Source organism: Sarcophilus harrisii, chromosome 1 (assembly GCF_902635505.1).
Source record: "Sarcophilus harrisii chromosome 1, mSarHar1.11, whole genome shotgun sequence".
NCBI classification, from domain to species: Eukaryota; Metazoa; Chordata; class Mammalia; order Dasyuromorphia; family Dasyuridae; genus Sarcophilus; species Sarcophilus harrisii.
This window is the reverse complement of record NC_045426.1, coordinates 642,042,276-642,067,790: the sequence shown is the minus strand read 5'-3', so window position 1 is coordinate 642,067,790 and position 25,515 is coordinate 642,042,276. Positions and strand designations below refer to the sequence as shown.

The window sequence follows — 25,515 nt, the reverse complement described above, 5'->3', positions numbered from 1 at the left end:
TCCCTCAGGGTTGTTGTGAAGATAAAGTAAAATAATATTTGTAAAGCATTTTGCAAACCTTAAAGGACTATATAAATATAAAATATTGTGATTATTATATCTATAACCTTGACTATATACAATATTCTAATTTACATTATATTTATCCATTGACAAAAGCCTTCCTCTGAGACTTCTGTACCCTTTTAAACTGGGATTCACTGTGGGGTGTGTTCAAGGGGTGTGCTCACACAATGTTCCTCCCCCTTTCTAAATTCCCTCAGATATGATAGGTTTCCTTTGCCTCATCATGCGATGTAGTTTACATCTTTTTATCTCCCCTTTCCCCTTTTTCTGACACTATCCACTTTCCATTTCTACTTCCCTTTTTTGTTATATCAGTAAAATTAAATTATACATGTGGTTTTTATGTATATCCACAACAGAAATACAGTTCTCAACTCTTCCTTTTACCTTTTTCTGCTTCTCTTGAGTCCTATGGTTGGAGATCAAATTTTTTGTTTAGATCTGGTTTTTTTCCTTAGAAACAAATGGAAGTCCTCTGTTTCATAAAATGTCCATCTTCTTCCATGGAAGAAAATGCTCAGCTTAGCTGGGTAGTTTATTCTTGGCTGCATTCCAAGTTCTTTTGCCTTTTGGGGCAATCATCAGGGGAATAGAAACTCAAACAGGTTCTAACAAACTGAATAGGCTTTGAGCTTGAGCCTGGTGCTTGTCTGTGTCTGCGAAAACACAGCTCTGATCACTAAGCATGGAGGTGAGCTACGCATCTTCATTTGAATCTGGAGGCCTCTTAGCCCTGGAACCTGCTGTCACTGGAGCAAAGGACAAGTTAGCCCTCAGTTATCCCTGAGAGTCCGAGGAAGCAACAGGAAAGAGGGGGTTAGTGGTGATGCTCTCTGTGAAGTTGGAATCCCTTGTGTCTTGTTCCTGTCTGATAAAATGCCCCAGTCTTCTGTAACTGTTGTAGATGGGGCCCCTTGGGACACCAAGGCCTCTGTCCTAGTTTTTTGTCATCCCTGGACCTAGGAAGGTGGGAAACCATCTCTGGCTCCTCTTAGGTACTGTATATGGAGGCTTTCTTCCCTTGAAACTGGACCCCCCCCCATTTGTGGAATGTGGGGTGTGCTTTACTCTGTGTTCTAGAATCATCAGTCTTCTGCTCAAAGAACTTTATCTGGGACTAAAATGAATGAATGAAAAAGTATTTAAGTGCTTACCGCATGTCAAACATTATGCTAAGTATGGGAAATTAGAGGATAGAATCTATCCTCTAATTAATGAGAGCAAGAACTCAATCTCTTTTTCTTTGAATTTCCCATACTTAGCATAATGTTTGACATGTGGTAAGCACTTAAATACTCTTAATGTGGCAAAGGACTAGTGATCTAGTTCTGAAGAAAACTGGAGGCTGGGCCGAGGCTCAGAAAAGTGACAGACAGAAGGCCTGGTTGGGCCTCCATCTATCTCACCGGAAGGAGTGGACTGTTTGCCCCTTCCATCTCATTTAAACGATGTGAGCAGTAGGGGACGGAGGGGATTCAGGGACCCCAGGCCTGCAGAATAGAGGAGCCTCTTCTGGGTATGTGACTCAGATGAGGCAGGAGGACAGGGGGTTAGAATGACCCAAGCTCCTTGCTGCCCCTTCTAGTCTGGAGAGAGAGCATCACACACACAGCCTCATTCTCCTTATGGGACCCTGAGGGTGGAGGTCGCCATCAGACAGCTCTGTGACCCTCTAGGTGAACAGCCACACTCTGGATTGCTGATGACCATAAGAAGGATAGTAACAGGAATAAAATGAAGAGAGCTGTGAATGGGAGGGGAGGACCTCACCAGAAGGAGACAGAGGAAGGAGTTCAAGAGAAAAGAGACTTAAAAGATTGTTGGGGAAAAATGTTTAAAGCTTTTGGAGCATATTCTCTATCACACCCTAGGATCCAGAATCCAGTCTAGTGTAGGCTTTCTTCTTGACTAGACCTTTCGAGCTCAAAGTTTCCCAAGTTTGGGCTACTTTTAAGTGCGCATCGTCACTCACAATCATTGCACCTTCTTCCATTCTGGGGAAAGGTCCAAGACCAGTCTTGCCAGATTCTCTGGACCACACCTCCGCTGCTTCTGAACTTGGTTCCTGCGGGCCCCAAATTCTTCCAGAAACCTCCATTCTGGGGAAGGAGCCAGCGGTCCTTTCTTGGACTTAGCCGCCACGCTCCCATGAGGGGATAGAAAGTAAGCTCCGAGAGGTCAGGGACTGTCTTTTTTTACATAAATTTGAATCCCTAGGATTTCTAGCACAATGTTTGGTACATTATAGGCACAAAATCAATATGTCTGTTGAGTTGTTGACAGATACTTTGTTTCTTCTTGGCTTGCAAAGTCTGGGTTCAGCTTGCTGAAGTTAACTGTGTCTTCTGTAGCCTCTCAAGGGTCACCTGTGTCACACCAACCAAATGCCCACCTGTCTGTCCATGGGGCTGCCCTCAGTAACTCCTCACCTCCCCTGCATATCTATATCAGTGCCTGGTGACCCACTGCTTTAGAGACCAAAAGAATCCATTGCAAATTTTCATTTTCTTAGCTCTACTGAACTTTACTGAGCTCTGCCTGGTTGTCTTTTTTTAACTCCTTTTCCCCCAAATAGCATAAGTCTTTTACTGGCTTGCAACCAAGTTTGTTAACATATAATGAAATTATGCAAAGGGAAACACTGTAGTTTTTTTCTTTTAATCAGATTTAGGTTAAATTTATTACATCAAAAGGCAGTTATGAATGTGAATTATCCTAAAAGGTTTCTCTATGCCCTCCTGGTTAGGAACAATTGCCTCTAGATACAATCTTCTCAGAAGGCAGAGTCATACATGTGAACTACATCCAGTACTTTCTTTCCTGATTAACCCTCACCAGCGCTATTCCAAACTTCCTCTTTGCCCTTCTCCTCCTTCTCAGGAAAAGGCCTTGCTTCCTGCTGAATTAAGAAAGGTGTCATTCTCCTTCTCCCCAGTTCTATACCCCAACTCTTCTTGACACTGTCCCCCATTCTCTTCCCTTTTGCTTCCCTAGGAAGAAGTGTCCTGTCTCCTTTACCAAGCCAAACCTTGATCCCATGGCTTACTACTCCTGCTGGGAACTTGCCCCTTCCTCATTCCTTTTCTTTCTCTCCTTTCATCTTCCTGTGTTTACTAATTCCTTCAATCTCTAGCACAAATGATAGAGGTCAATTGTAACTGTTGTCACATCCTATTAGAGTGTAAGTTCCTTGAAGCCAGGACTCTCTCTTTTTTGCTTTTGCTTGCATTCTTTCCACAGTCATTACTGGCATGTAGTTATCACTTTGCAAGTGATTGCTTGTTAATGTTGTCTATGATTTATCTACAGCGAAAATCACCATCATAATAGCTAACTTTTATAAAGTACTTTAAACTTTGCAAAGCAATTTATATAACACGTTATGGAGATTTCTAACGGTTCTAGAAGAAGCTCTCCTGAAAGAGTATTAGACCTGGAGTAGCAGGGCCTGGTTCAGATCCACCCTTAGACATTTACTAGGTGTCACAATCTTTCTAGCCTCCTTTTCCTCATGTATAAAATGGGAATAATAGTACTAATCTTACAGGGTGAGGATCCAATGTGAATTGTACATAAAGCCTTCAGCAAACCTCAATGTGTTATTTTTCTGTTTCCCTCTTTGCCTATCTCCCTCCTTCCCCTCTCTTTCTATCTCCGTTTGATTTTCTCTCCATATATATATATATTACATAAATATATAAACACATTTAGTCTTGATCTACATCTGGCCACTAGACCCAGATGGCTCTGGAGTTGAGGCAGGTGACCTTGCCCAACCTTCCCTCACTGAAATCCAGTTCACCTGCATGTCATCTCCCTGATATGGTGCCCTTGGAGAATGAAGGACAAACCACCACCACAACAGTATAGACACACATACAGACTCACACATAGACACATTTTATTAATCTTGTTTTAGAGATGAAGAACAAGATTGACTTACAAAAAAATCAGGATTTCTAATTTATCATATTTTCCAGTAGCAGCAAAATTTGACAGCAGAGAAAGGTAAACAAATATAGATTTTTGCCATAGCTGGATTCAGATTCACTGCAAATTATTTCAGGACCTGGAACCTCCCAGTTTTCAGCAAATAGGTTTTCCCATCCCATCTTGAGCTCCAAGTGGTAGAAGCCATGGCCACTTTAGCACCCTTTCCCCTTTTCCCCTCTCTCCCCCCACAAAAAGCAGCTTCTATACAATTGTTCTCAGAATTCTTTTAACTGTAAAGGACTCCCTTTCCAGAGTGCACACAGCCCACCCTGAAATTTCTTTTGGGAATTCAACTGTGTTCAATAGAAATGCCTGGGATTAAGAGGGCATAATGTTACACCAACCAACCAAGTAGGAAATGTAAACTTTTTGTTCTCTTCCTCTACTAGCCATTAGAATTCAAGTCTATACTGAGGCAAGTTAAAAAAACACTAACAAGCACAACCAAACTAACTTAAAAACAGGTGTAATTTTACCCAGGATTGTTTTTTTTTCTAAATATAATGGTTGAAAAGCAGAGGTTTCCAAAATATCTCCATGAATTTCTCTGCCAACATCCTAGGGCAACTATGCAAACGCTTCAAACAAAGGACTTTCTTGAATGGGGCTGAAGTGATGTCATAGAAAGTTCTTTCTCTCCTTTTCCCATCCATGAACAAAGCACTTGAGTACCCTTGTCACAGGATGCAATAAGTCACTCTGTTCCCTCCTCCTTAACTCTGCTGTGACTGGATGCCCCCTCATTTCTTCCGGCCAATCCAGAAGAAGTGAGCCCTTGCTTTAGGGGGAGGCAAGGGTGTTTGTGCTGAGCTGGTGAGGGGGTGGTGGTGAGGTAGAGACTGCTAATGTGGCTAGGGCCAAATCACAGAGAACTCATTTCAAATACGGCACATTTGTCTACCTTTGCTGCTGTTTGTCCTTCGTTTTCAAAGAGGGCCAACGTCATCATGGAGTGATGTCTCTACTTGTGAGTGAAATGGAATTAAGTGAAGCAGAGTTGCACAAAGTCTCTTTTTCCTTAAGAAAGACAAATAAAACGATTACAAACGTAACAAAAGTCAATTTGAAGTACAATTTATGGGCATTCTATAAAAGAAGGTCTGTAAAAGGTCACAATGCCTTTGGGGGTTGTTACTTAACATTTTCCTAAAACTACCTATTTTCTATTTGTCTACTCCCCTCAATTCTGTTCTTCAAATTGCGGAACCAGATCATATACAATAACAGCAATCTAATAGCACGATCAACTAACTGTCATTTAGTCTCAGCAATACAGAGATCCAAAACAGTCCTGAAAGGCTCCCGATGAAGGCAGTAACCTTTAAACTTGAAACAAGCACCCGGAAGATACTGGAACATGATGATCCTTATCAGGGTTGTCTGCATTTAACCCCACCTTGCGTCTTCCAGTTCCTTTGCTCCAGCCTTCAGCTGTAATTGAGAGCTCGAGCTCCCATCTTGGGACCCTTGCCTGCACCCAGACCCAGCCTGCCGCTTCCCGGTCTTGCAAGCCCGGGGCCTTATAGACACCCTCTTTATTCCCTGCACTTTGCAGCGCTAGCTCTGAGTAACCAAACCCCGTCCCCAGCCTTGGAAGGGTTTGTAAATTAACTGCCTAGGTTGTTGGGAATTGGTGTCAATTTCCAGTCACTATCTCTCTTAACTTCCTTGACCTCAACTCTCCTATGGGTGGTCTTTTATAGGCCTATCAAGGCCCCCGGAGACTGTATTTTTTGCCACACAGTAAGTGCTCAGTAATTGATTTACTTCGGGGTCATTTATTATCTCTGGATTTTCACCACCAGGCTGTGAACAGGTACCTCCGTTTTACAGATGAGGAAATTGCGGCTAACACAGTAACCCACGTCTCACGTTTCCCTCAGATAATGGGATTTGGGGGGCGGAGGGGGAGTGTAACAAAATCAAGGGGAAGCAAGTTAAATAGTAGCCGTCAATCAAGCTGACCACGTGTCATTTACAAATAAGGAAATTGAAGGTCCGAGAGGACCCCCCCCCCCCCCCCCACTCGGGCTTTTCACGCCAATGCTGAGGCTGGGGTGGGGAGGGGATCCTCGCTAGGTCTTTTGTCCCTAAGCTCTCAATTCAGTAACAGCCAAAGCCGAGGTGCAACAGTGGGGAGAGAGAGAGAGAGCCGTAGCGCGCACGCGCACGCGTAGACCCCGTTCCCTACGGGGCCGCAAGCTCCAACCTGGGCCCCTGGGTCTCTCTAGGTACCGGCCTCATTTCTCTATGATCTCGACGGAAGTGCTCCAGAGTTACGAAGCTTAGAGAGGCGAGATGTGATTGGGAAACCCATTCAGCGGCTCTTGCTAGGTAGCCGGAAGTCCAGGGGACTTTCTAGCTCGACGGCGCGCTCTATGGCTTTGGAGGACCGCGGAGGCTGAAAGGTGCATGGAGCGCCTTCTGACTCAGTGACAGGCCGCTATGGGGAGCCGCGGGTAAGGGCGGAGGTGGTCCCCCGCACCGGTCGGGCTTGTGTTCCGTCTCCGCAGAGGCCCCCCCCCCAGCTTGCCGAGGCAGCCCCAGTAACCCCGGCTTGGTGAGAGTCCTAATGTCAGGCTTTCCTCCCAGAAGCCTCACCTGAGGGGAGACTGACTCTGACCCCTGACCCGTGGGACCTCCGATGGGCACCAAGCTGGCGCTGCTGGGCGCTCTGTACTTGGTGCAGGGCCTGCCCCACGGGCTGCAGGCGGGGCTGCTGCCCCTGCTGCTCCGCTCCCACGGCCTGTCGCTGACCCGCGTGGGGCTGACCCGCGCCTTGCACGCGCCCTGGCTGCTCAAGGTGGCCTGGGCGCCGCTGGTGGACCGGCGCGGCTCCCCGCGGGCCTGGCTGGCCCTGAGCACCGGGGCGCTGGGACTGCTGTGCTCGCTGCTGGCCGCCCTGCCCCCCGCATCGGGGCCCGGCGCGTCCGGCCTGCCCGCCGGGGCGGCCGTGCTCCTGCTGCTGCTGAACGCCGGGGCCGCGATGCAGGACGTGGCGCTGGACGGGCTGGCCGTGCGGCTGCTGGCCCCCGCCGAGCTGGGCCCGGGCAACACGGTCCAGGTGGTCGCTTACAAGGTGGGGGCCGCCTTGGCCGGTGGGGGCCTTCTGGCAGTCACTCCCGACCTCACGTGGGGGCCCCTCTTTCTCGGGCTGGCCACAGCCTATGGGCTGGCAGCCGCCCTGGCCTGGGGGGCCCCTGCCCTGCAGCTCCCCCCCCCACAGGCCCAAGAGAACCACTGTCGCCCCCCGCGGGGGTTCCGGGCGCTCCTGGCCGTGCCGGGGACCCCCTGGACTGCCGGCTTTGTCCTCCTCTACAAGCTAGGTGAGTGCTGGACAACTGCTTGGACCTCAGTTTCCCCATGTAAACTGAGCAATCCGGCGGGAAGAAAGCCTGACCCTGGATGCCGTTGCCTAGGAGATAGGGGCATGACTGGTGTCTTCAAGCTGACTGTCAGTTTTGGGATCCTCCTCTTCCTGAGAGAAGCCCGTCCTGGGCAGTCACTTTTGCTGTCCCTGGACTATAGATCTCTGCAGGGGCTTTGCCCCGGGGAGATTATTTAACTTGTGAGGAAAGGCCCCTGAGGAGGGTAGACTTGAGATTTGGAAGTCTGGGCAAGCCCGCGGCAGGGCTCAAGGACTTTTTGGGAGAGGACCTGAGATGTCCCACTCAGCTACCCCATCCTGTCCTGTGTCTGTCCCTTGCTTAGGTGAACAGGGTGCCATCAGTCTGTTCCCTCTCTTTCTGCTGGACCAGGGTGTGCCTGCTGCGGAAGTGGGGCTGTGGAATGGCGTTGTGGCTGTGGGCTTCTCCATTGCAGGCTCTTCCCTGGGCGGGCTCCTTCTAGCCCGGCACAGGTGAGAAAAGGGTCAGCACAAGAAGGTGTTTGGGTTAAGGCTGGCCCTCACTGATCCACTCTCTGCCTCTGTCCAGGCAGCCCCTCCCTCTCCTAAAGCCCCTTCTGCAACTGCGCATTGGGGCCCTGGCTTTCCAGATGGCTCTGCTCTCCTGCTTCCCTAGCGCCAGTCTGGGCAGCCTCTTAAAAGGTAAGGAAGAAAGCAGGGGCTGGGATGTGGAAGGCGGGGTCCCTCAGGGCAGACTATGGGGACTGCGGGCTGACACTGAGCCTTTGCTCCCCGCAGGAGCGGCCCTGGTGAGCCTTGGTCCCCAGCACTTTCTGAGCGGCACAGTGACCACCCTGACCTTTGCCCTTATGATGCACTGCAGCCAGCAAGCACACAGCACCATTCAGGTACTGGGGAGGTGGGGGAGGTGACTTTTTGGGCCCCCTGAAGTGAGGATGAGGCATTTCCTTGCCCAAGATGACAAGGCCCAGCATCCCAGAGTCATGAGTCCTGGGAAGCCTTTACCTTCTGGGCCCCTGGATGTGGGCAGGGGAGGTGCTTGTCAGCTACGATAGTTAGTGCGGGGAATTGTGGGACCCTGGAGTCCCTTTAGACTCTGCCTTTTCTTCTCTCCAGTCCACTCACTACAGCTTTCTGGCCACACTGGAGCTGTTGGGGAAGCTGCTGCTGACCACAGGGGCAGGAGCCCTGGCAGATGGCCTGGGCCTGGGGCTGTGCTTCAGCCTCTTCCTGGCCCTTTCTCTGGTGGCCTTGCTCTATCTGGACTTGGCTCCTGGGAACCTGGGCTGAACAAGGAGAGAGAAGGAAGGGAACATTCCCTCATCCCAAACTGGGGCTGGACACCGGGACCTATTTTCAGTATTAATAAAAACAAATCCATGAGCTTTTTATTTCCCGTCTTGAGGGTTGTTCTCCTTAGACAGTAAATGGTAGTTGGAATGTGTTTCCAGTCCAGTGCCTCGTGCCTTTCCTGGCAGCATGTCCTCACTGAGATGGTGGGATGAGGTCCTTTCAGGTTCGCTTCCAGGCCAGAATCTCTCTCGTGGCCAGGCAGAGGAGGCTGGGGAAGCTTACATGCAGGTATTTCCTCCAGAATCGACGGTCCTGCCCATACACCTCTGCCGGGTAACGGGGGCTTCCTGTGACCATGAGACGGGGGTACTGTGGCATGAGACCCAGGCCTAGCTTATCACCACCCTGCCTCACCCACCGCGGCCAACATCAGGTGTGGAGAAAGTGGCATTTCTTTTCAGTGGGGTTGGGGCTAACAATGGTTCTGGGGACAATAAGTTGGGTCCTAGTAAAGGGGAATAACATGGAGGCAAGAAGGCATCACAAGGCAGGGGGCCCAGCTCTCACCAATGCCATGGAAGATCCTGGCGACAGCTCTGCCTGAGAACTTCTCCTCCTGTCGGATGGAGAGCAGTTGGCGGATGTCAGAGCAGACAGAACTCTCCCAGTCCTGGAGCTGTGTGTACATGAGGGTAAATGGAGAAGTTAGGCCAGGCTAGATAATGGCCAGAATCCTAAAGAGAAAGCTCCAGTTTGATGGTAACGTAAGACCCCTTGTTATTCAATCACTTTAGTTGTGCCCCATTTGGGGTTTTCTTGGCAGAAAGTAATTTTCTTCTCCAGTTCATCATGAAAAACTGAGGTAGACTGGATTAAGTGACTTGCCCAGCGTCTTACAGCTTGTATGTGTCTGAACTCAGGAAGCTGAGTTTCTGCCTTCAGGCCTGGCACTGTACCCACTATGCTACCCAGCTGCCCCCCATAATGCCCCTTGCCCCTCCCCACTTTATCCAAACTCTCTTCAGTAGCTCTGGTCAGGCTCATTGGTCACAGTCACCTCCCAGTCCCAGGTCAGGCTTATTCCTGCCTCTGCCCCTCTAGCCGCCCTTAGAGTAGCGTGCTAGAGTTTTGCTTTTCCCACCAGCCTAAGGATCCTGCAGAGAAGGTTTGTCCTTGTCCCTGTCTCCCACAGTGCAGTCAGATTAGAGTCTTTTCAAGGGAAGGCTATAACTTTGGAAATTAGGGACACTTACTCTGGCCTGACCAAAGTCATGGTCCTGCTCACTGTCTTCCCTGAATTCTCCCTCCCAAAGGGCTGCTGTCCCTTCCTCGAAGTATCGAGTAAGCAGGCTCTTCAGTTGGTCACTCCTTTCTTCATCTGCATGTTCCATGCAGGGCCCACAGTTGGGGAATGCCACCCTAGGAAGCAGGGCAAGACACATGCTAAATGAAACTGTTATAAGGCTTCTAAGTAATGTGCACAGATGCCCCACCTGCCAGTATGGGCCAGGTGGTATGGGGCCCACTTTCTATGAAGTGCATTGTCCAGTAACCAGTGTCAAGCAACTTCCTTCCACACTCTAGGAAGGAGAGATGGGAGGCAGCACTGGCTTCAGCCCCGGGACCCTAATTTCCCCTTACCTTTGGAAGGCCTGGAAAGTAGCCCGTAACTGGGTTAGAGCTTCCCTTTCTCGGGTTTGGATCCGCTGATACAGAAAATCACATATCTCATCCTTTTCAAAGGCTGTTAGATCCCCTGGGGATTGCATGTGGAATGAGAGGTCTCCAAACTCCACCAGCACCCCAGTACGACGACGAGCTCCTGTACCGAGAGAAGACATGGGGTCACTCAGATAACCTGGGAATGCTTATGCTTTTTTAACTACCCAAAGGTCTCATCCCAGACACAGGCCCTTTCTCCTGTCTCCATTGCCCCCAAGAGGGTCCCATCAGGAAGTGTTTCCATGTGGAATGCAAATTCTAAAAAGAAGCCTCACTGTAAGAGGATCCGCATTGAAAGACTGAACAGAAGGAAGAAGGGTATGTACAGGGGAATAGCCCACATGGGCCTCCTTACTCGTTCCAGGAGCTGCCTCCCATTGCAGCTGGTTCAGTGTGCGCCGCACAAGGGCCGCTTCCCAGCCCATGGAGTCGGCCAGTTCTACCACATTGAATTCTAGGGAGCTCCTGCCTTTGGTCTTGGCTGCCTGTTGTCGAGTCAGGCTCACAGCCACGGGAGGGCACCTGCCGGGGGCAGTAGAAAGAAAGAGGCCTGCTTTGGCTCTTGGATCCCTCAAATACCTGAAATTTTCATTGCCACCTATAAATAGGCCCTTGCCCCAGTCCTCTAGGCAATGATGGCAAACACACAGAACAGGCCTTAGTTTCTATGTTTATTCAGAGGTATCCTCCCACCCAAGGCCACCAGTGTGAGGCAGAATGTCAAGCCTGAGGCAGAAGTGATTCGGAGCCATCCAACTCTTGTGGGATGTTGATCATGAAATTTCCTTACCTCTTGGCCACGGCCTGGAGCTCTGGGGGCCCACCATAGCATTTCAGATGGCAAGTGGCAAAGGTCGGGGCCAGCAGCTTCAGCCAGTTTTTAGGGTGTAGCTCCAGATAGCAGAGCAGTGTCTCAATGGCTGGCAAAGTGCAAAAGGGGAGCAGTTGTGGGAGACAGGTCCTGCCTGTTCCCACAGGCTACTAACAATAAGGCCGGCTTCAGGTTCTTGTGTCTGACTGGTGGCCAACTTTATGGGTTGGAAGGAGGAAGTCAAAGTAGTGTAAGAGAAAGGCTGACCAATGTGAATACTACTTGTGTTAGGGACAGATCCCTGAACTGGGTGATTTCCTCATCTCATTTATTCTCATGTGAAATGAGGGGTTAGATTTTCAGGCTTCTCCATTAACCCTTCCTCTTGGTCATGCACTCTAACTATAGATGTCCTCGAGACTATTTTCCTTGATGGTATTATCGGCTCTCACAGGTTCAGTTCCCTCTCTGTCGATAGCTATTAGCTCTAAATTCCAGTTCCATCTTCAGCTTCCATCAGACATCTCAAATTAGATGCCTCATATGTATCTTAAACACAACCCATTTATCTTTCCTCCCAGTTCCTTTCCTACAGTTCCTGTCTTCGTGGTACTGTCCAAGGATAGCCCCATTCTCCCAGTCACTCTGCCTTGCAACCTAGGTTCATGCTCAGTTTATCACTCTCACTTTCCATATTCATTCTGTTGCCAAACTCTGTCTATTCTACCTTCATAATGTCTCATACCTCTCTTGGTACTGTCACCACCCACCAGACATAGGCCCTCATCACCTCACATCTAGACTCCTGCTAGTTGGTCTCCCTGCTTCAAGTCTTAGCCTACCTTCAGTCTCTGCTGCTGCTGAGTTGTCACACTTCTGACCATGTTACTCCCTGTTCAAGAAAAGTCAGTGGTTCCCTTTTACCTCTGTGACCAAACAAATATATTTCTCTCCTTTTCAGAATCTTTTCTCTTCCTCCTTCACTCTTATACCTTGATCTCCTTGCATTGCAGTTCCTCACCTGAAATGCTCCAGTTCCCATCTCCATTTTCACTGGCCAGCTCCTGTGCCTGGAGTTTCTCTTTCCCTCCTTGGCTTCCTTCAAATCCCAGATTAAACCCCACTCTTTTGTGATTTCCCTTAATACTAATGCTTCTCTCAGTTGGGTATCTCTAATGTACCTATTATATGTCTTGTTTGCCAATAGTCTTCCCTATTAGTTTGTTAAGTTTACTGACAGCAGACTTCCCCCCTCCCCTTTTTGTTGTTTCCCCAGTGCTTAGCACAGGCCCTTTGCATGTAGTAAGTGCTTAATTAATGCTTGTTACTTGGCTGGATGGCCTTTAGAGTTGTTTTACAACTCTATCTAAAATCTAGGATCTTCTTAAATGAGTGACACAGGAAAAAAACACTATCCTCAGAAGACAGGATGCTGGGACCTCTGAGTCCCATGGGCAAATCACTTAATTTCCCCCCATGCTTCCATATTCTCATCTCTAACTTGAAAGAACAGTAGAAATAAGAGATTACTTTTTTTCCCCAGAGTTGGGGGAAACCAGCAGCAGGTTCGTCTGCCCCGGAGACATTTCAGAGTCTTACCCTCTTCCCGCATGTCCAGAGCCTCCACCATCTGCTGAACAGAGAGGGCGCGCTCGTGGCCTGGACAGGCTCTCTGTACACTGGCAGCAAGCTCACTTTCTTCCTGGGCATCCCCTCCTCCTGAGCTGGGCACTTCCTGCTTCTCCTGCCTGTGCAGACTAGGGCTTTGCTCCTGTAGGACCTCCTCATTCTGCAAGAAGACACCTCCCCACCCCAACAACATCACCAAGGCTTGGAAAAACCAAGGATTTTCCAAGAGGAAAATCCTTCCCCACAGAATGACAGGGCCAGGGACTGAAGAAGCACCTGGGTTGACCCCCTAGTCTCCATCCCCATTGGGATCCCCTTTGTTCCCGAAGGCTCAGATGGAAAGAAATGGGACAGGGACTCTTGTGTGGATGGTCTTCCCTCCAACGCACCAGCACTTGCAGCTGTTGGAGGAGGCTTGAGCAGGTGCATGGGGGAAATACTCTCTGCACCAGTTTCTTGAGAGTCAGGTAGTCCACAGTGTCAGTGTAGATGTGTCTGCGCAGTTCTCGAAGGTCTTCTCCCTGCAGCGAGGAGAGAAGTGGGTCAGACATCACTCTCCCAAGTGTCCTTTCTAAAGAGGAGCCAAGGAATGCTCAAGACCAAGAATTGTGAGACTGAGGGGAAGTCCTGAAGGGCACAACAGGGGCCTGGCCCTGGGCACTGACCTGGGGCTGCAGGAAGAGGTGGCAGTGGGCAGGCAGCCCGTCCCGCCCGGCACGGCCAATCTCCTGCACGTAGCTCTCAATGCTTCCAGGGAGCCCATGGTGCAGCACAGCCCGAACATCAGGCCTGTCCAGCCCCATCCCGAACGCCACCGTGGCCACCACCACCCTCAGCCGGCCTTTCATGAAGGCCCGCTGGACTCGCCGGCGCTCCGAGGCTGGCAGACCTGCGTGGTACGCCTCTGCCACGGCCTCTGGCAGCAGCCCTGCAAAAGAGGCCGGTTATTAATAACAGTCTGGGCCCAGGGGAGGGAGCGGGGCAGGACGTCCGTCTGACACAGGCTCGGAGAGAATCAGAATCTTGGACTCTGGGGAACATCTAGTCCAGGCTTCCCACTGGATGATGCAAGAGCAGCCTGGGGCTCGTCCATGTCACTCATGGGCAGCTGGAATTCAAACTCTGGTCTCTGGTTCCAAGGTCAAGGCTCTTTACAAGGTCTCACACCTTGTGGGCTTCTTCCCATGGTGCCACAGTGACCAGGCTGGGCCGGGGAAGCGGATTCCTAGATCCTAGGCAGATCAGAAGCCCTGCTTTGGGGGGAGGGACCTCCCCTTTCCTAAAAGGGGTGTGTTTGGGCCTAAAGCCCTGGCTCTGACCGAGGAAGGCACGCTGGTGTCCAGTGGTCAGACTTGGCTTCTTCTTTTGGGAGAAAGGCTAGAGCTTTCTTAGAAAGGCCAGCCAAGACTGGTGAGAATAGAGTATTTCCCCCATTTTTGACCGTATCCGGCAAGTTATCTAACTTCCCAGGGCTTTCCTTAACTAATTTTGTCAAGTGAGGTTAGACCAGGAAGTAGGTCCCAGAGAGGGGAGAGTACCCGGCCTGCTGCTAGGAAGCCCCCAGTCTGGATCCTGCTTCCTTCACTCACTGGCTGTGTGATACTGGGCCAGTCACCCGACCACTTTCTTTTTTTTTTCCCCCTGAATGCAGGAAAGATTTATTTTACATTCTTGCAAGAATGAGTGCCTCGGTTAGCAGATATACCTTAGAAACTCCAAAGGCAGCACTTACTTTCCTATCCTCTCCAGAGTCCCCACTGAATTGGATGTAACAAGTTACCACCTCTCATTACAAAGCCAGTCCCTGCCCCAAAAGAACTTAGATTCTAGAAGAGGGAAGGTAATGGAGGAGGGCTAAAGGCAAAGAACTAAAGATTCTTTTCAAGTCTTAGATCACCACCCTTAATTACAAAAGTCAGTCCCTGCCCTCAAGGAGTTTACATTCTTCTGGGGGAAGATAACTAATTTCCACCCTAGATTATTGCTTGGTGGGTTCCAGTTTTCTAATTTAAATTTCACTTTTCCAATTTAAATTTCCTATCTGTGGAAACCAGATAAATGCCTTTCCATTTCTCACAATGTCCCCCTCCCCCCTTTTTCTTTTTTGATAATTTGGTTTCCACATCCTTTTCCAACCCCTCAAATTTGGCTAATATTTTTTACATCCCACTTCCTACAAGTCTGTTAACTGCACAGATCTCCTTAACACAGAATTGTTAATTCCTCTGATATCACCTCTTTCTGCCTCAGTTTCTTAGACTATAAAATGGGGACAATAACAGACCACCTCTTTGTTATAAGGAGCGAATGAGATTTGCGAAATGCTTTGCCAGCTTTGCCACACGGCCCTATGATCACCACTGGTTCATTTTAGCTCTCAATCCCATGATCTCGTGGTGTTCTGGCAGCACAGCTTCCCTTAAGATCTCACCTCTGGGTCCTGGGGACTCCTCAGAACGTCCTAGGTTCGGAGACTCCTGAAGACAAGTGCGGATCAGTGCAGCCACACGCACAGTCTCGTCCCTGCGGTTGCAGTACACGATGATGGAACCTAGAGTTCTGAATCGTTCTCCCTGGAGCAGGGTCACCAGGGCCTGTGCAAAGAAAGGACCCTTCTCTTAGAGCTGATGAAAACTATACCTGGTATAATTTGGGGAAGCCCTTTAACCTCCTTTTTTTCTTCTCTAGAGACATTATTCTTGGAGAAACGGGGTTCAAGAGGAATGAAATAGGGACTTGACTTTTCAGGTGTTCTTGAATTCTTACCCAGATTCTATCTTACCATATTTTCTCTTGTTCAGTATTCCTGTAAGTATTATGTAAAATCATCTTGGGGAAGAGTCATGTTGGCAGGTATGGGACATTTTATCAATTTGAATTTCTCTCTTTAAACTAGAAATGGATTGGATGTGTAATTAATGATAAATACTTTTATTTCTGACAGATTTGAACATTAAAATGCAAAATACAGTCTCAGTAGTAATGTTTTTCTTTGAAAGATTACTTGACTCATCTGAACTCTAGTTCCACAGCTCCACTTTTATCTGCCTGACATCTCTACTTGGATGTCCCAACAATTTCTCCAATGCAACAGTTCCAAAACAGAATTTACCAACTCCCCTCAAATCCAAGCTTGCTTCTATCATTGGTACCATTATCCTCCAAGGCACCCAGGCTTGAAACCTTGGAATTAGATTCTAAAAGGAGTGGGGATGGAGTGCCTTCTAGACCCGGGGGTAAGCCGATGCAAAAGTGAGACTGAAAAGACAAACAGGGAGTGAATTGCTAAAAGGGATGAAGGGAAGACAGGCATTCCAGGAATAAGGAAAACTAAGTAAAAGTAAGATGTGTACAAGGGACAAAGAGCAGGATGGATTATTGGAAATTTAGATTATGTAGAGAGGAATGGTGGGAGATAGGGAAGTATTAGGCTGAGAAGGACCTTAAATACAAAGTAAAAAAGTCTGAGTTGATCAACAGATATTGGGGAGACAGTGAAGGGTTTCAGTGAAAAGCCATGATAAGTGGAGACAGTGAAAGGTCTTAGATTTACCACAGGACAAGCCACAATTGATTCCCATTCTTCTGTGAAATAAGAATGTTGCTTGCACTACACACTTCCCAGGGCTGTTGTGAAGAAAGCATCACAGAAACCCGAGTTATGATTATGCAGAAGGAATATTTGTCTGGCAGAGTACCAAGAATGGATACGAAGGGGAGGCTATGGCCAGAATCCAGGTGAGTGGGTGGTCATAAGGTAAGTAGTCCAGTTTGGCTAGAACACAGAGTACTGGTAGTAAGGAGTAGGAAATAAGTACAAAGTCTTTAAGGACACCGATGTCAGTCAGAGATGAGAAAACTGGCCTTAGGAAGCCCAACAGAGCAGGAAGAGCAGCACAGACATATGTTTTACTAGTAGAAAATAGAGCCAGCTGGCAGATGCTCCCACTGTCCAAGAGGAGCTCTGTCTTTTCTCAGCTATAAGCTCAGAAGACTGTGGCTACAGTTGCACTGATGGAAGAGGCCGAGAGAGTATTCCCCTCCCCTCCCCCTACCCCAAGATTAGCCAGGTACTGGCCAACAGATGTGAAGGAAAGACAACATTTGTAGAAAAAGTTGTGGTAACTCTTTTGAGGGAAAAGAAGCAATGGCTGCAGGGTCCAGTATCAAACAGCCTGTATTCCTCTTTTAATTCAAATAGCTCATATTCACAGGGCACTTGCCCCTCCCCCCCTTTCCCCCTCCTCCCATAGTTAGGTAGGTTACCTCAAGTCTATAGCCCAGAAAACCAGAGTTTGGAAGAATGAAGTCATAGTCACAGAATAGACACAACCCCAGGCTTTCTAACTTCAATAAAAAATGTTCCTCTGATGAAGAGATGACCTTTCTGTTGGTCAAAGCCAACCACTTGATCACGTACCCTTCATGTGCTCTCATTTCTCCTCCAGTAAGCGGCCCCCTCAATCCTTCCTCCCTCTTTAATGTTCAGTCTCCATCTTCTATCTAATATCCATCTAGGTCCTTCCCTTCTGCCTTTAGACATGCCTGACTCCCCCTTCTCCAAAAAACTCTGATTCCATCTTATCATCTCCTTAAGGAAGCTCTCCATGCTCACTGCCTTTCCTCACTCTCCCCTGCTCCTTAACTCTTTGCAATCTGACTTCCAACCTAATCACTCAAATGACACCGCTCAGTCACATAGTTTGACATTGTTAGCAGCCCTCTGAAGTTCTCTTGGAGTTTCTCATCTGTTCTGCCTCTGCTGGCTCATCCAGATCACAACCCAGATTCTCTCCTCCTCTCTAAATTCTCTCTTTCTCTGCATACAGAAGACCCCGAGAACTCTCACTCCAGGGTCCCAGGCCCTATTAGGCATTTCACATTGGCTGTCCCATCGGTATTGAAATCTCAAAGTTCAAAACAAACTCATTTTCTTTCCCCCTAAACCCAGTACTCTAGTAAATGTCTGTTACGAACACCACTGTGCTTCCATCCTTGTTATCATTCTCAAATCTTCCCTGTCACTTATCCTATACCACATGGTTCTCAAATCTTACTATTTCTACCTGCGCCACCTCTTGCACCCAACCATTTCTTACAGTCACCACTTTACTCTTTTTCTACTAGACTACTGCAGGGCCTTCTTAACTGATCTCCTTGTCTCAGGTTTTTCCTATTCCAATCTATCCTCCACAGAACTGCCAGACAGATCTCTTATTACCTTCAGCGTAAGACAGAAATCCCTCTGCTTATCACTTAAAGTCCTTCACAACCTGGTCTCAATCCATTTTTCTAGCTTCACATTTTTGCATTCTGAGATGCAGTCAAACCGATTTTCTCTCCTCGTCACATGTGACATCCGAGCTCCCTTCTCCCCACCTTTGCAAGTCTTCATCCCTCCTCATCTCCACATCAGAGCATATTTCACTTCTTAATCAGACTTGGCTCAAGCACAGTCTTTAACAAGCCTTTCCTGACTGCCTCGGCCCTTACCGCTTTTCCTTCCTAACTTCCTGGAATTTATTCCATATGTAATTATAAACACATATGTTGCCCCTTTGGAATATAACCTCCCCGAGAGAAGGATTGCTTAATTTTTAAAATCCTTTTATACCAGCATCTAGCACATTTTTGTCTCTGTTATCTGCAGAGGTCATCGTGGTGCCTGGCACACTGTAGATGCTCAGTAAGTCCTTGGTAGTTGACTGATTAGGAAACCGTGCTCAAGCAGAAAATGCATCCACCAAGGAATATTATAGGGGTTCTGCTCCTTCCCTCAAGTAGAGCGCTCCCTGGCTCTCCAGTGCACTTAGTTATAATCCACCACCGCATACAGGGTTACACTTGAGGGAGGGTGGTAAGCCACCCAACATTTTGAAGTGTCTGCCAGAAACAGAGAAACTGGATGGGGCCTGTGAAAAGCTGAAAACGGAAGAGTGGTTTAGAAAGGGCAGCCTGCCAAGTCGTTTTTCCTGTTCAGAAACAAGCAGGGCAAGCCAGAAATGTGCCTTGAACAGTGCTTCCTTGTGAACTGCAGAAATGCCTAAGGATGAAGCGGATTATAGCTCATGGCCAATCTGTTCTTTGGACAGATGTAAGAAGGCGGAGCTGCGAGTGCCTGGATTTCCAATTCCTGCAATCACTGTTTTGGGAGCTGGATTGGAAAAATTCCTGACTGTGGGAAAGGCAGAGAAATGCCATTTGCTTGGAAAATATCCTGTTTCATTTGCCATGAAGAAGCAGTAGGGATAAGACTTGAGAGGCAGCTTGACCACAAAACTAATCAAGGTTGATTACTACCCAAAGGGAAGTTCTTTCCCATTAAGGGAACCAGATTAGTTTTATGAAGGACAAAAGATCATCATGGAGAGCTTGTGTGCTGTATGGTTAAAAAAAGTTGGGAACCTTGTGTTTTTTAAAAGACAGACTAAGATGTTGATGACTCTGCTTCCAAGGCAGAGTTGCTGTAAGAAAGAAGTTCTTTAAATCGTAATAGTTATTCCCGTGGATTTTAGAGGAGAGATAAATGGAAGATTTGTTGCTACAGGCTCACAGAATGTCAGAGCTGGAAGGGACCTCACAGAACCAGAACTAGCAGCACACCCAGTCAGGCCTGGGATTTCCACTCACACGCCCTTCCCACCACTCACAGTCCCTCACAGGCTGGACTCTGGTGGGAGCAGGAGTTGTTTATATGTGGAACCAGTTCTCACCAGGTTCCTCTGCCTTTTGCCTCCAGAAGAAGCAGGACGGACTCCTACCTGGTCCTTGTCTCTGTCCAGGGAGACGGAGAGGTGCAGGTTGGGGGGGATGGAGGCTGAGTGTGTCCCGCAGATGGCTCCTTCTGGGATGCCCAGGTGCTGGCCTACGTCTCTGGCCGTGGCACGGGTGGCAGTAGCTGTGAGCCCCAGGAAGCTGCGCACACCCAGGCGCTCTCGCAGCACCTGGGGGAGGAGGGCAGCCAAGGCTCGGCCATGCCGAACAATGGCCACCCTGGCTGCCAAGGCCCTTTGCTCCAGCTCCTCAGGGGCTCTCCCTTTTCCTCCACATCTCTGCCCTGTTAGCTGCCCCACCACCACCTCTGGGGCCCACCTTACAAAGCCGCAGGTAGCAGGGCCGGAAGTTGTGGGACCACTGGGAGAGACAGTGCGCCTCATCGATGCAGGCAAACGCCACGGGGGGCAGCCGGGAGGCCGGGGGGAGGCAGCTGAAGCCTCCGGCTCCAGCCCCAACCACTGCCTCTGGAGACAGCAGCAGCACCTGTGCCTGGCCAGAGCCCACCTGCAAGGAGCCCGTCCTCGTCAGACTGAAACACGGGCCCCACGCGGCTTCTCCCACCTTCCCAGACAGGACCTCAGCAGGCTGAACCGGCCCCCCAGGGTCTCGGGGAGCCCACGCTTCCCAGCTTCTCCGGCCAGGGTGACAATCTGGGGCAGCTGGGAAGGCAGGGTCTCCCCTGTTTGACTCCCAGATGACTGACCTTCTCCATGGCGGCCTCCCTCTGCTTCCTGGTCATGTTGGAGTGAATGCAGACAGCTCTTAGCCCCCGGGGCAGCCCCGACACCTGTGGGTTACATGGGCTCTCCATGGCACGGAGTCCAGGAGGGCAACCCCCCGCCGCCCCAGAACAGGGGGGCAGAGCCCAGAGCTCCCGGCCTGGGCCGGTGGTTACTCTGTCCCACTCCTGGAACTTTCGGCCGAGTCTTGGGTAAGGAAGCTGAGGCCAGACGCCCAGCACCCCAGAGGGTGGATGCCCAGCCACTGAGGCTTCCCAGCCCTGCTTTGGGCCGTGAGGGGGAGGACCGGGTCCTGGATGACCAATGGCCAGAAGGTAAAGAAGAACTGTACAAATTGGTATCAGAGACAGTGGGCAGCAGCCCAGCAGCTTGGGTACAAAGCAGGAGGACTGACCGGAATGGGATGTGGCCCCCACTCTGGAGACTGCCTTTGCTGCGTGGCAGCTCTGTAGGGCTCAGGCTAGAGCTTCCCAGGGGGAGAGCTTTGGGGCCGTGAGCTCCCGAGGCCTGTGGGAGGCCCCTTGAGGACCCCACTAGAAGCAGGGCGGGACATCAGTTTGGGGGGGGATTCTCCCGCCCGGGGTGAGGAGATTGGTGCTCGTAGCTCACCTGATCATCCATGAGTGACACAAGGGGAGACACCACCAGCGTGACGCAGCGGCTGCGCCGGGCATAGAGGAGGGCCGGGAGCTGATAGCAGAGCGACTTCCCCATGCCCGTGGGCAGGACCACCAGGGTAGAAAGACCTAGAAGAGACCCCAAGAAGGCCGTCTCCTCAGAGAGAAGCAACGGCCCTCCCCGGCACCTCCACACAGAGGCAGCAGCACCCAGTTATCTCCATCTCCTGTTTCTGGGTTCCCCCAGAGCCGGTTTAGAGCGTGGCCCCTTTCAGACCCACAAACTGGACAAGCAGCTAGGTCTAGGAGTGTCCCTGAGAGCCCACGGCTGCCTCTTCCCAATGTGTCCCTTGGGCCTCTATTTTGGAGAGAAGGAAGCAGAATGAAGCAAGAGGAAGGGGACTCAGTACTGAGGCCCTCCTTGGTCAGTAAAACGGGAGGATGTCTGTGGAAGAGAGGAGCCCTTGGCCTCTGGAGCTCTCCGGTTCTGGGGGAGGGGACTCCTGGTACCAGGGAGAGCTCCCCATGTGCTCACCAGAGAGAATCCGCATAATGGCAGCCTCTTGCCCAGGGCGGAATGTACGGTGACCAAACTGAGTCAGCGCCGCAAATACCTCCGATGGGGTCTCTGAAAGAAATGTGATTGCCAGAGAACTGAACCGGACAAAGCACACTTGGCCCACGGGCAGCCTGCCGAGAAGTGGGGGGAGAGGCAGAACGAGGAGTAAGCATCTCTACAGCATCTGCTGTGTGTTAGGCACTGGGCTAAATGCTTTACAAATATGGTCTCATTCGATCCTCACCACAGCCCCACGAGTAGCTGCTGCTATTATCCCACTTGTACAGTGGAGGGAACCAAGGCAAGTGAGACCAAGTGACTCCCAGGGAAACAGAAGATGTCTGAGCTAGGATTTGAATTCAGACCTGCCTTTGCATACAAGGCAAAACCGGGTCAAGTCCATGCTCAGATTTCAGGGTCCTTCAGTGAACAAAGCACTTTATTAACCCCTTAAGATGCACAGGCACAGTGCTAGGTGCTGAGAATGCAAAGGTTAAAGAAAAGAGTTCCTTCCTCCAGAAGCTTACATTCTAGAAGGTGGACAGCACATGCACTGATAAACAGGAGCACCGGGCAGAGGGGAAGCACAGGAAGCTGGGGGCCTGGAAGGCTTCCAACACAAGGGGCCATTTGTGGTGAGCCTCTCATAGAAAACAGATTCAAAGACACATGGGTGAGGAGGGAAAGTCCCAGGCAGAGGGGCAGTACAAGGACATGGAGATTTGAGATGGAAAATTGTGTGTGAGGGAGAGCAAGGCCAGAATGGCTGGACAGAGAGTAAACGGAGGGCAATCATGGGTAAGAAGGCTGGAAAGGCAGGGTGGTTCCAGGTTGTGATGAGTTTTAAAATCCAAACAGAGAATTTTATCTTTGAATCTAGTGGTAACAGGGCTTGCTGGAGTTTACTAAGAGGGTGGGGAGGTGGTGAGAACATAGTCAGAGCTGTGTTTTAGAAAAATAATTTTGGCAGCTGTATGGAGCAGAGATAGGAAGACCAATAATCCAGAAGTAATTAGGGCCCAAACAAAATAACTGAGAGTCCAATGAAAAGGGCACGTGTGTGAGACACAAAGCAACAAATGCCAGAGGTGAGGAAGAGGGGTGGGCTTGGGGGAGAAGAGAAGGAATTCTGCTTTGAACATATTGGGTCTGGGTTACTTCTGGGACCTCTTTTTGAAATTTCCAATAAGCAGGTGGTGATAAGGGATTTAAGATTAGAAGACAAGGGCAACATATATCTAGGAATAATCTAAATACAGATTATAACTGAACCCACGAAGTCACCATGGGGAGGTCACCAAAGGAGGCTGTATAGAGAAAAGGGAAGGGACTCCAGGATTGGGGGGAAGGAGTGGAGGTACAGTTAGGTGGTATAATGTGAGTGATGAGCTGGCAAAGCAGCCTGGGAAGCCTCCTCATGGGAAGGCACCATGAGGAGGAGAAGCAAGAGGCAGCTGGGTCACAAAAATCCAAAGTGGATGAAATATCCAGGAAGAGAAAGTGTCCAACAGCACTGGGTGCTGGAGAGGTCAGGGAGAATGAGGAAGAAGCCACCATGTCTTGCAATTTAAAGGTCACCAATAACTTGGGGAGAACATTACCTACTGAATGATGAGGTCGAAAGCCAGATGGCAGAGGGCCAGAAGAGAACGAAAAGAGAGGAAGGGGAAATGGGAGTGTAGAAAGCTTTTTCAAGGCGTTTGCTAAGAGAGAGAGGAGACCCAAGAGAAGATGATGGCTAATAGGATAACTGGTGCCAGGGTGGGATTTTTCAGGACAGGGGAAGATAGGTCTACTTCCCCCAAAGTGATTTCCTGCAAAGGGTAGATCTTGTCTTGGGTTTGAATCGAAATTCTTTCAATCACCAACTATGTGGTTCTCATCTTTATGAATCTCAGGTTCTCTCATCTGTAAAATGGGGCAAAGGATCTTTGCCCTTGCCTAAATCAGGAAGTTGATGATAATAATAAGAGCTAACATACATAGTGATTTAAGATTTGCAAAGTACTTGTACAAATATCATCTCATTCACAACAGCTCTGGGAGGTAGATGCTGTTACGATGTCCACTTTACAGATGAAGAAGCCGAGGCAGGCAGATTAAAATAACTTGCCCAAAGTCACAGCTCCTGAGCAGCTGAGGACAAATTTGAGTTTAGGGCACAATCCATGGCACCACCTAGTGGCCTCGGTGGTTGTGACACTGGGATGCAATGGGTCCCTCCTCCAAGCCGTCCCAGTTTGTGGCTCAGATGCCTGCTCTCTTCTGTGTCCTGGGCTCTCACCTGCCAGCTGGCCTGAGGGCCCCAGCCCATACAGCGGCTCCACAGCAGGAGGGAGCGCGGGAGGTTCTGGCACCGGCCCCCTGGGAGACACGGCCCCCCTGGGAGACACCGGCCTGCTGCGCTCCTCACTCCCTGGGATGAAGCAGAAGCCAAGAGAGACAGCTTCAGCACAGAACAAGCCACTGGACACCACCCCAGGATTAAGACACAGAGCAGACCCTGCCCTCACCCCCAAAGCCAGGATGCCCTTTGGGAGCAGGGGGCACAAAGTGCAGCCCTGAGACCCCACATGTTCCCCTAGGGAAAGGCAAGTGCACAGGGCAGAGAAAGAACCCAGAAGTCCCCGCCCACCTCCCTGGATGCCGCCGGGAAGGGATGTCTGCTCACGAAGCCAACGTGGGCCTGGGAGAAGCCCCTTTCCCTCCCCCGTGGCTGCTGGCTAACGCCAGGACCACAGACAGCTCACCAGGACCCTGGCAGGAGGTGCTGCTGGCTCTCTGGGCCACCTCCTGTAGGGTGGAAAGGGGCGGCTCCTCGTCCTCCTCCTGCTCTTCAAGGGTCTCACTGCTTTCCTCCTTAGCCGGCTGGTGACAGGGGAGAGCTGTGGGAGAAGGAACTATCTGAGCATCTCCCTTGCCTTCTTCCCCCCAACACTATGAAGCTGGAGGCCCAGGTTTTGAGTCCCGGGCCCATCATTCACCAGCTGTGGGACCACTGGCAAACCATCTCTCCGAAGCTCAGGTTCCTTTACTTGTACAATGGTAAAAGAACCCTTGTACTATGTGTCTCACAGGCTAATTTTAAGAAAAACGGTCTCTTATGACAGAAATGGGAATTAGTGCCATTATAGAACGGGCCTTCAACAAGCACTTTTTTTTTTATAGGTATATTGTATTTGTTTTTTTAAGCTTTTTATTTTCAAAACATATGCACAGATAATTTTCCATCACTGACCCTTGCATGGCCTGTGTTTCAGACTTTTCCTCCTTCTCCCCACTGCCTCCCCTAGACAGCAAACAATCCAATATATCAACAAGCACTTGCTGAGTTGAACTAAAACTACCCAGTCCCGTCCACGCCCAGCCTCTTATGGGCCAGAACATGGGCTTCCCTCACAAAAAGCCTCTGCCCTTGGCAGAATCTGCCGAGGAAGGTGGCTCTTCTAGGCCCACGCAGCCCTGCCATGGGGCCATTAGCATGAGGCCTTACCTGTTGCGCGGCACTGGGAAGCCCAGTGCCCAGCAGCCCCACACCTGAAGCAGAGGTCTTTCCCCTGATCTCTGGACCAGCCACCCCCAAACTGCTCGCTCTTCATCTGCCACTTCTTCTTCCATATCTGGCAGGGAAGAGACACAAGGGAGGAGACTTGAGGCTCCAGTGCTCTGGAACATAATTATTCCTAATTATTATTAGGACGCTGGGAACCCTTTTCTCTCCAGCCTCCATGGGAAATCTGCTTCTCTCTTTGGGTTTGAACTGAGGTCAGTGAGGGTCAGAAATGGAGTTCGGGGGCCACTTACCTGCTTTCGGAGGCGATTACCCCTCAAACCAAAGCCCTTAACGTAGCATTTCTTCTTTAAGTTGAGACGTACAAAATTACCAGTGGCCTTCGAGAACGTCCTGAAAGAGACCCAGAGGGGAGGGACTCAGAAGCCCC

At 49.9% G+C, this 25,515-nt stretch overlaps 2 protein-coding genes across 2 annotated transcripts in view; one reads left to right on the top strand and one right to left on the bottom strand.

The window, feature by feature from the left end:
* Positions 1–6,397: 6,397 nt before the first annotated feature.
* On the top strand, positions 6,398–8,870 carry MFSD3 (major facilitator superfamily domain containing 3). Its single transcript, XM_003775257.4, has 5 exons — positions 6,398–7,385; positions 7,771–7,918; positions 7,995–8,107; positions 8,204–8,313; positions 8,543–8,870. Exons 1-5 carry the CDS (start codon positions 6,704–6,706, stop codon positions 8,714–8,716), a joined length of 1,227 nt encoding a protein of 408 aa, XP_003775305.3. The 5' UTR covers positions 6,398–6,703; the 3' UTR covers positions 8,717–8,870.
* The window catches only part of RECQL4 (RecQ like helicase 4), a 31,802-nt gene continuing 15,064 nt past the window's right edge, over positions 8,778–25,515 (bottom strand). The window contains exons 7-25 of the mRNA XM_031947355.1: positions 25,379–25,478; positions 25,068–25,194; positions 24,325–24,459; positions 23,859–23,990; positions 21,551–21,643; positions 21,008–21,144; positions 20,362–20,445; positions 19,974–20,162; positions 19,643–19,825; positions 15,313–15,475; positions 13,547–13,809; positions 13,271–13,402; positions 12,852–13,041; positions 11,232–11,361; positions 10,797–10,963; positions 10,361–10,541; positions 9,973–10,138; positions 9,287–9,395; positions 8,778–9,066 (exon numbers count right to left, since the gene is read on the bottom strand). Of these exons, the coding sequence (XP_031803215.1) occupies positions 8,939–9,066; positions 9,287–9,395; positions 9,973–10,138; positions 10,361–10,541; positions 10,797–10,963; positions 11,232–11,361; positions 12,852–13,041; positions 13,271–13,402; positions 13,547–13,809; positions 15,313–15,475; positions 19,643–19,825; positions 19,974–20,162; positions 20,362–20,445; positions 21,008–21,144; positions 21,551–21,643; positions 23,859–23,990; positions 24,325–24,459; positions 25,068–25,194; positions 25,379–25,478 (2,809 nt within the window). The 3' untranslated portion in view covers positions 8,778–8,938. The remainder of the gene's footprint in view (positions 9,067–9,286; positions 9,396–9,972; positions 10,139–10,360; positions 10,542–10,796; positions 10,964–11,231; positions 11,362–12,851; positions 13,042–13,270; positions 13,403–13,546; positions 13,810–15,312; positions 15,476–19,642; positions 19,826–19,973; positions 20,163–20,361; positions 20,446–21,007; positions 21,145–21,550; positions 21,644–23,858; positions 23,991–24,324; positions 24,460–25,067; positions 25,195–25,378; positions 25,479–25,515) is intronic.